The 9,853-nt window shown below is 39.4% G+C and overlaps 2 protein-coding genes across 3 annotated transcripts; one reads left to right on the top strand and one right to left on the bottom strand.

The window, feature by feature from the left end:
* Positions 1-1,651: 1,651 nt before the first annotated feature.
* On the top strand, positions 1,652-7,146 carry LOC125200951 (DNA repair protein RAD4). 2 transcript variants are annotated; one of them, XM_048098799.1, is made up of 14 exons: positions 1,652-1,753; positions 1,875-1,916; positions 2,023-2,135; positions 2,404-2,670; positions 2,759-2,851; positions 3,028-3,120; positions 3,210-3,311; positions 3,768-3,817; positions 4,189-4,959; positions 5,071-5,416; positions 5,511-5,705; positions 5,800-5,955; positions 6,227-6,436; positions 6,597-7,146. In XM_048098799.1, exons 1-14 carry the CDS (start codon positions 1,714-1,716, stop codon positions 6,993-6,995), a joined length of 2,877 nt encoding a protein of 958 aa, XP_047954756.1. In that variant the 5' UTR covers positions 1,652-1,713; the 3' UTR covers positions 6,996-7,146. The 2 variants fall into 2 exon arrangements, with proteins under 2 accessions (XP_047954756.1, XP_047954757.1); XM_048098800.1 differs by lacking the exon at positions 6,597-7,146 and having other exon boundaries at positions 6,200-6,337.
* A 934-nt stretch (positions 7,147-8,080) lies between these two features.
* On the bottom strand, positions 8,081-9,396 carry LOC125200954 (HMG-Y-related protein A-like). Its single transcript, XM_048098803.1, has 2 exons — positions 9,216-9,396; positions 8,081-8,764 (listed from the first exon to the last, which is right to left on the bottom strand). Exons 1-2 carry the CDS (start codon positions 9,264-9,266, stop codon positions 8,333-8,335), a joined length of 483 nt encoding a protein of 160 aa, XP_047954760.1. The 5' UTR covers positions 9,267-9,396; the 3' UTR covers positions 8,081-8,332.
* Positions 9,397-9,853: the final 457 nt, after the last annotated feature.

Below are 9,853 nucleotides of genomic sequence, written 5' to 3'. Positions count from 1 at the left end.
GATGCATGTGACATTTCAAAACTTTTGTAAGATAAAGAACTGATGTTTGTAAAGCATGTGGGACACAATTGCAGTAAAGCATGTGACATATCTAATTTTTGCAGGATAATGCATGCGATGACAAAACATTTGATTGACACTGTGATGCATGTGACATTTCAAAACTTTTGTAAGATAAAGAACTGATGTTTGTAAAGCATGTGAGACACAATTGCAGTAAAGCATGTGACATATCTAATTTTTGCATGATAATGCATGCGATGACAAAACATTTGATTGACACTGTGATGCATGTTACATTTCAAAACTTTTGTAAGATAAAGAACTGATGTTTGTAAAGCATGTGAGAAATAAAGTATTAAAGAGGAAAACCTGGATTACTTGTAATTTCGCATTTGGATGCATAAATCAATATTATTACTGTAGTGACTAATAATAATATTCCAATTCAAGCTTATATTAAATTGGGGTTCAATTTAATTAGATAAAAGCTAATTGGGTGTGACATACATCCAAACCTCCATAGATTCCCTAATCTGACCCATCATAACTCTATATAAAGGAGACTAGACAGATACATAATAATTATTCTTCATTATTTTCAAAAATCCCATACTGGGAGATTTCGAAATTCCCTTCTTTTTCTAGTAGGAATTTTTGTCTTCTTTCTAAGCGAGTCCTTTCGGTTTTGACAAGCATTGCCCACCCAAAGATCATAACTTGAGTTCGGAAACATATTAGAAAATATGTGGTCTAGTATTGAAGATTATCGTGGAGAAGGCGCAAGCAATCGACTATTCTTTGGAGAATCAAATCGGTATTCCTAAACCGTAGATTCATGTTTTAAGATTTATTTTCTTTAAGCATGAATTATTTGCGTTTTAGCATGCAATTCTGTGTTAACATGTAAATTGATTATCCCATAATCTGTCAAATAGATTATAAGTTCGATTTATTTGTTTTGTACAAGTCTTCCGCTGTGCAAGGAGATTCAAACCCTAGCAGCGTAACCACCGACGAGTCTAGTGACTATTTCTAGTACTGATTTGTAGGCATCTCGAACGATGGTACAACTGACCCAAGGATATAAAGTTTCTCCTTACCCAAAGACATGGATTGATCCTCTGATCATTTGGTCAAAGATGAACAAGTCACATACCACTCGACCACACGTCCATACTCTTGGGTTTCGAATTTTTTTTTTCTGGTTTGACCGTAGGTGTACCGAAACCGCCTTTGGCGAAATCCGACTAATCCGACTCAATCTGGTTTATGGATTAAGGCTGAAAGTCTCGGGTTTGAACTCGTGACCTCAAGATCACCACAGCTACATGCTGCCAACTGTGTTACAACCATTGCTAATTCTATTTTAATTACTCCCTCCGTCTCACTCTAAGTGAACCATTTTCCTTTTTGGAATGTTTCACTGTAAATACACACTTTTAAAAATAGAAACATCATTCTCTCTATTTTTTTCTCTCTTACTTTAATCACTCCACTTAAATTACAAAACAACGCTATATAAAATTTTATGTGAAATAGAAATGTTCCACTTAGAGAGGGACGAAGGGATTACGATGCTATAGTAATTGGAACTTATAATCTAGATGCAGGTTTTAAAATGTGAATAACTAACACTAAATTCCTTACCAATATTTTGAGAATAATTCCTGCTTGGTGTACAATTTTCTACCGCGAAACCGCTGGTCGAGAATGCGAACCAGAAGCAAATCGAAGCGCCCGAATTCACCAGGTAATTCCCTCATTTTTCAACACAGACCGTTTCTGAATTTTATTGCGAAGCGGCACTAATAAGGTTTAGAGGAGTTTATTCTTTTCCGAATCACTCGTTCTTTCACTTTCCAATGGTGTAGATGAACACGAAGCAAACCAGGGCGACGGCACTGATGATAATGGTTTGTGCATTCAGTTCATTAAACTAATACTGCTATGTATTATGAATTCAAGTTTCCTTTTTTATTTGTGCAACTTTAATGCTTGATTGTATTGCTGCCATATCAGAGACTCTCCCTAATATTTCTAGAGATGCTGTGGGAAAACTTTTGAAAAGGGTTAAGAAAGGGTTTATCAAAGAGGATGTCGGTTATCTGCGTCACTGTGAGCCTGTTTCACCGGTGAGCTCCGTCATTTTTCTTGTTTCCTTTTCACCTACTTCATCATTCCTGTTTCCCTAAACCCTCTAATAACTATTGGTGTTTCAGTTGAATGCTATCTGACATTATCAAACTGTTTATGTGTGAGAAACAAAACCAATTCTTGATACCAGTGATCAAAAGGAAATAAAAAATGTTGCTACTTGTTAGCTTTTCTGTGATGTTAGGGAAAGCTTGACTCAATTAACAAGTTTTTATGTGTTCTATGATCACTTGAAACATCTATCAGATGGAGAGAAGATCAGAGGAGTTTGAGAGAGGACTTATCGGTACACCTGGTGGAGATGATACACCTCAGCCTGAATCTCACGGTAGTGAAGCAATGGAGTGTGTATCTGACCATCTAACAGATGATGAGGATTATGGTTCTGAATGGGAAGATGGTTCGCTTCATACATTTTCAGAGGATTTAGTGAATGGAGTTTCTGTTGAGTTTGATGTTTTGCCTGGGTCGGCAAAGCGGAAGCTCATCCGGCGAGCCACTGCAGAAGAAAAGGTCGACTCCATTATTTTGTTAAGCATTCATGACTACTGAGAGGGCACTTTGCTGGCTGCATTCTGATACAAATTTTGTTTTGTGACAGGAACTCGCTGAGCTTGTGCACAAAGCTCATTTGCTTTGCCTACTGGGAAGGGGAAGGTTGATTGATAGTGCTTGTAATGACCCTCTCATTCAAGTAATTAGCTTTCTCTTCATAACACCCAGACATACTTTGGCACAGCACCACCCACCTATACTATCAAAATGTTATAAGATATGATTTTTATTTATTTTTCCGGTTGTCTTTTGGTATCAACAAGATAGAGTTACACGTATAAAATTCCCTTGATCAAGATCTCTTTATCATGGCAGGCTTCCCTTCTTTCTCTTGTTCCAAAACATTTAATGAAGGTAGCAGATGCGCCAAATCTTACTGCTAGATGTTTGTCCCCCCTTGTCGATTGGGTATGAGCTTTGCTGTGTGATTTCTTTGTCCTTTTCAAAACTGATAATTGAGTTTTGACTTCACTTTTTTGGCCCTGCTTTGGTGATAGGTCCACAACAATTTCCGTGTTAGAAGCACAACTTTGGATGAAAAATCATGTGATTTAGCGATGACATCCACGTTGGAAAGCCAAGAGGGGACACCAGAACTGGTATGGTCTACCATCATGTTTCAGAATTTTTTTGCTATCACATGTTTGGATAAAATGTAACATTGAAGGGATGCTTAGGGGCTTATGCGGTCGGGATTTGAGTCTGTCTATGATCCAAATTAAAAAAATGAAACAAGTTTTAATGCTCTAGGATTCAGATAATGTCCAGATTTGCTTTAGATAGTGAAAGCATCATTAGGTTGTCATCGCTTTACCTTTTCCATACAAACATTCACAAGGATGGTGGCGATGTTCTTGAAAATACAACACATGACGTTTCAGTTCTTTGTTTCACTCTATTTTTAGTTTATATTGATATTCCTGAAGGATGGAATACTTAGTATCAAAACCAAAGTCTTTCATGGGTTATTTCTAGAGTGGGTGGCACATGCATTAAAATGGGATGTATTAGATTGTATCCTAACTGAAGGCTTTCATGGGTTATTTCTTCTGCAGGTTACAGCGTTATCCGTGGCACTTTTTAGGGCCCTGAATCTGACCACTAGGTATAGAATTTTGCTGACATGAAGAACTGACTGCTTCGGTTTCTGACTGCAGTCCATTTTGATGAGAGTGGACCTGCTCACCTTTTTCTGCCCTAATGTTTCTGATTTTACTTCTTGTTTGCCTTCTTGCTTAAAATTTAATGATGATATTATGAATAGTCTTTACTAGAAGGATCAGTTATCTAATTTCCTCACTTTTTGGTTTAGTCCATGACCTCTCATGCCTATTTGAATACAGTTTGGCAGTGTCCACTCTTTTATGTTATACTCCAATGGATCATTGCTTGTTCTAGATAAAATGGTGCTAGTATGCAAAGGAATTATGCTTCTAGAGTGCTATAATCAGTTTCTTCTTAATCTTCATATTTCAGGTTTGTCTCTATTTTGGATGTGGTCTCCTTGAAGCATGGTGCTGACAAATCAGAGCATCAGTTGGAATTTGGTAGCAAGAGGGAGAGAAATGTATTTAACTCTGCAACTCCAATGGTTGCTGGACCCAGCAATTCTTCTGCTTCTACTGTCAAATCGTCTCCTGATGTTGGGCCGAACTGCAGTCAGACTGCTGGGAGTGGTTCTGGCAGGCGGAAGGCTAATAAATCAAGAAAGGGTGGAATCCAACCTCAAGATGCTTCAAGTACCGATAAGCCTAAAGAGAATGTGTCAGAGTTGTCAGTATCTGAGACCACAACTGATACTTCTGAACAGTGCCCCGTGAAGAATGAGAAATTGAAAAGGAAAGGAGATCTGGAATTTGAGATGCAGCTGAAAATGGCACTTGCAGCTACAGCAATTGGAAGTTCTACCAGTGATGCTGAGGCGTCTACTGTGGTAGAACCATCCAGTACATCTGCGATTCTCACTCCGCCTCCTAAAAGGATGAAAAAAATTATAAAAGATGAACCTGAAACATCCTCGAGTGGAATATCTACAGCTATTGGATCGAAAAAGGTAGGAGCCCCACTTTATTGGGCGGAAGTTTTCTGCAGTGGAGAAAACTTGACAGGGAAATGGGTGCATGTTGATGCCATCAATGCAGTTATAGATGGAGAGGATAAAGTAGAAGCTGCAGCTGCTGCATGCAGAAAATCTTTGAGATATGTGGTTGCTTTTGCTGGAAATGGTGCTAAGGATGTGACCCGCAGGTCCAAAATCTTTCATGTTTTTGTTGCTTTGGTATTTTAGTTACATCTCCTCTGTTGCATTATTTGTCCCCTCCTAAATTATTTTAACTTGATAAGAAGATATTGTTGCAGGTATTGCACAAAATGGTACAAGGTAGCATCTCGCAGAATCAGCTCAACCTGGTGGGATGCAGTGTTGGCACCTTTAAAGGAGTTGGAGTCAGCAGCTACTGCTGGTATCAGCAATTTGGAATCTGAAGCCTCAGGACTTGAGAAGGTCGAGTCTTCTCGAGTAGCAAATGCAGATCATGGAAGCCTACCTCATCCAGACGGAATAGTTGGAACATCCAGAGAGCTATGTGACGTAAAAGTTTCAACGTCGCCTATGAAGAACAAATGTCCGTCTAACCGGAGCTCCCTAGAAGACATGGAACTAGAAACTAGAGCACTTACCGAACCCCTTCCTACCAATCAACAAGTATGATAGGCTTTTCATCATTTATATTCAGTTTTACTCAAGTTATCATAATCTGTATTGCTATTTATCTAGTAAGATTCTTTGAAATATTCAGGCTTACAGAACTCATCCCTTGTATGTGATTGAAAGATGGCTTAAGAAGCATGAAATTTTACACCCCAAGAGGCCTGTCTTGGGGTTTATTTCTGGCCATGCTGTATATCCACGCGCTTGTGTCCAAACTCTTCATACTAAGGATAGATGGCTGCGCGAAGCGCTGCAAGTGAAGGCTGGTGAAGTTCCTGCTAAGGTTCGACGTTTTAGGGAGTTTCATGTTAGATAATCTCTCAGTTTGATCAGCACGAGAAGTTTATGAAATTTACATTTTTTTCCATTTCAATTAGGTACTTAATCGCTCTTTAAAGTCTATCAAAGAAGAAGCTCTGGATGATAATAACTATGCAGCTGTGGATCATCTAGAGACTACTACCGCTCTTTACGGGAAGTGGCAGACTGAACCACTGTGTATTCCTCGAGCTGTTAATGGGATTGTGCCAAAGGTCAATTTGTTTTTCTGTTTTGAAGTTATGCTAAGCATTTAGACCGTGGCGCCCCTTTACATATGTTTTTAGATTCAATCATTTTTCAATATTTGACTTGCTTGTATGAAATTCATGGTCAAACTGCAATTAACAGTGATCTCAGTTGCAAAATTTGTCCTGCAAGTTTAACCTGCTTAAATGAAATTGCAGTATTTGTATTTTATCCTTATTGTTTTCCCTCAGTAATCAGATTGGTTGTTAGGGCTTATTTCTCAACTTCAATTTCTAGAATGAGCGTGGTCGAGTGGATGTCTGGTCTGAGAAATGCCTCCCACCGGGTACAGTCCATCTGCGCTTGCCAAGGGTGGCGCAGGTTGCAAAAAGGCTAGATATTGACTATGCTTCTGCTATGGTTGGATTCGAGTTCAGAAATGGCAGGTGTGTTCCTTCATTCGAGGGTATCGTGGTTTGTGAGGAGTTCAAGGATGCTGTTCTAGCGGTGAGTGCACACTATCCACTTTTGTTAATTTGATTGAACTGGCTGTAAAAAATCTGTCTTCATCACCTGCACACATGCCTCATCTGTCGTCTGCATTGTCTCAGCGTTTGATTGTAGCAACTGTTTGCTGCATTTGATGGGAAGTTTGTTTAAATGCCAGGCATATGCAGAAGAAGAAGAGAGAAGAGAGGCCGATGAGAAGAGAAGGAAAGAGGCACAAGCGCTATCGAGGTGGTATCAGCTTCTTTCCTCCATCATTACGCGACAGAGATTGAACACTCTCTACGGAGATGGAGGAGCATCATCGCAGTCCATCGATGAGATCCCAAAACCGAGTGATAAATGCCCTAAAACAGCTACAGCAACAGCTACCCAGAAAAGGAAGGCATCTCCAATACGACAAGTGAAGACACCCGAGGAGAAACACGATGTTTCACCCCTGACACCCACAGAAGACCACGAGCACGAGTTTGTAGTGGAAGAGCAGGCAACCAGCGATGGTCTGATGCAAATAAAACGATGCCATTGTGGGTTCGTATTACAGTTTGAGGAGTTGTAGAAAGTTATTGGCCTCGTGCAATTTTTCACTGGATGTGGTTGCTAATGTTGTAACAGCTGGTGTGCCAATGCTGATATAGTAACATAAGTATTCAGAGATTATGTATCTTTTTGGTTTGATGATAAGGAGTAGATGATTGTGATTGTGATTGTGATTGTGTGTTAAATTTCTAACAGCAACCATATCGCAATCAAGAGAACCAATCATCACTGTAATTACATGAAAAGATAAAGAAATTATTGCATTTTGCAACCTCTAATCAGATTTAAGAAAGAACAATTCCAAGACATTAACGGATTGCATTTCATAACTAAATTTGCAAGATTTTGTGTACAGCTACTGTGTTATCATTGTCCCCATGTCATTGAATGGCAATAACAGGGACATAGAGATGCATCTGGTCCACAACTGGTAGACATTAGATTAGTGGGCGACGGCGTCCCCACCAATCCGAACACACCCACCCACACACACACACACAGAGAATGATGCTGCATCTATGCACACTTCCTTATCAATGACACTCAAATCTAATTCACAAGAACATAATCAAATCAAACAGGCTAAAAAGGGCACTGGCCTAAGGCTTCTAAAGTTGTATTTCATTTTTCACCACTACTCACACAGCAAAGTGTTGACAGATCAAGATTCTATGGTGGGCCTAAGTCTTCTAGATAAGGACATGATTGATTGCATATGTGCCACAATCTAAGGATAAATGATCAAGCATCTTATGTCCAAGAAAACTAGCACCACACAAGTGTCGTACCTAACAATCCGAGATCTTTGACCCTTCACTATTAGCTGCAGATTAGCTTCGCTTCCTCATCACAGCCATTCAAATTGGTTGAGAACCATAATCCGATGTCGAATCAGTGAATCACACTATGGTACATTAGCATATATACCCAAATCACATATCACAATATCTACTTAGGCATTCACATAATACACATATCACACACTAGATATATGCCAATGTTGCATACTTAACCAAATTCAAAGAAGGACCACACCTACATGGCAATAATCAACAAATTCCCAGCAAAGAATCAACAGCAGTAAATTTCCTAGAATGGCCCACCTTTGCAAGAGAAATTGAACTACTTCATGGTTACTCAGAGGATCCACATGCAAAGCCAACGGTTGTCGGAGAATGCATGTGACGTAAATGTAACAGTACACACAACACCAGAAATTCAAGTGAACACTATCGAAACAGCAAGTTCTAGCGGACCGAGACAATCGCTAAGCAAATATACATCGGGCTACACTACACACGAACACTAAAAGTTAAAAAGCACAATTCACCTCTAAGATAAACAAGAGCCACCATCTCAGGCCTCAACACCAGTCTGAAATGGCTGCGGATTCACCTTCCTCGGCCTTCCCCTAGGCCTGCCAGTCTTGGAGATGCTCGGGGCAGCTGATGGGGGCTTGGGCTTCTTGGGGGCAGGTGGTGCATTAGGGTCCTTCCTCGGCCGACCCCTAGGCCTAGGAGAAGCGGGGGTGGCGCCCGGGGGAAGGGACTCCTTTGGCTTCGGGGGTCGGCCTCTACCACGCTTGAGAGGTGCATCCGGACCGGGCTTAAGATAGTTGTTCTTGATGAACAGAAGCTCCCCAATGTCCTTCATTCTAGTCAAGTGATTCGATAACAACTCAGCATGCCCCGGAGGCATTTCGCCGTACTTGGATTCCATGTACTTGGAGATCGATGACTTGTTAGCACCCTCCACTTGTTTCAGTGCATCAATTGCCTCCATAATCATCTGAGAGCAAAATACAGCTGAGAAAACTGGAAAGAGGCAAACTTTTTTAAAAAATTATGATTTTTAACTCTTTTATAGAAGTGCAATTCCACTCAAACTACCATCAAGACTCAATTTTTGGAAATAACAATGAATTTATGGCTGTGTTACAGTAAAATTCTAGGATCTATAAACAAATGGAAGAAAAAAAATAAAAATTGCATGCGACAAATACACACGTTAATAGCTACTAAAAGAAATTAATGAGGGTTTCGCAAAAGGGTTTCCGAAACAAATGCAAAAGGTTGTTACAATTCTTCAACACAAAGCGAACAAATTTTGAAAATCGCATGCACCAGCAGGAAAGAGTAAACGGCTAAGAGAATCATCAGTTTGGAACACAGAAAATGCGAAATGAAAACGACAATAGAGAATTTGTAAAACATGAAAGAGGGCAATTTATTGTTGTGACCTGGGGATATGGAGGGAGCGAAGGAGATATGTTGAGTTCTTGGGTCGCCATTGAAGCTAGCTGGGTGTGGAGAGAGAGAGAGAGAGAGAGAGAAAACGGTGGTAAAAGAGATGAAGAATAGAGAGAGAAAGGGGCACAGCGAGTGACAAGTCGGGATCAGCTGCACATCACGGAGACGACATGTCGGATAAATGTTTTTCTTTTCCAATTAAATGGAAAGGATAAGTTTTTTTTTGAAATTTTATTTGGCTTATTTTGTGCATGTAACAGAGAAAAATAGATGATGCATTTCGGCTACCTGAGTTTGACGCAAAATTAATTAATAAAAAATAAAAATTGATTTATATTATTTCTGAAAAATGTGAGTTTTGACGCAAAATTAATTAATAAATAATAAAAATTGATTGAGATATTATTTCCGAAAAAATAGACTTTTATTGAACAGGAGTACTTATAATTTTTTTACTATAAATAGACAAAGACTTACTCCATCCGTCCGCAAATAGGAGTCTCATTCCATTCCGCCACGGATTTTAATAAATATTAAGAAAAGTGGATGGAAGAAAGTTAGTGGAATAGGAGTCTCACTTATATATATTAGTTTTAAATGATATGTGAGTGGAATGGGTTGGTGGGAT

Source organism: Salvia hispanica, chromosome 1, assembly GCF_023119035.1.
Source record: "Salvia hispanica cultivar TCC Black 2014 chromosome 1, UniMelb_Shisp_WGS_1.0, whole genome shotgun sequence".
NCBI lineage: Eukaryota > Viridiplantae > Streptophyta > Magnoliopsida > Lamiales > Lamiaceae > Salvia > Salvia hispanica.
This window is presented reverse-complemented; position numbering and strand designations above follow the sequence as displayed.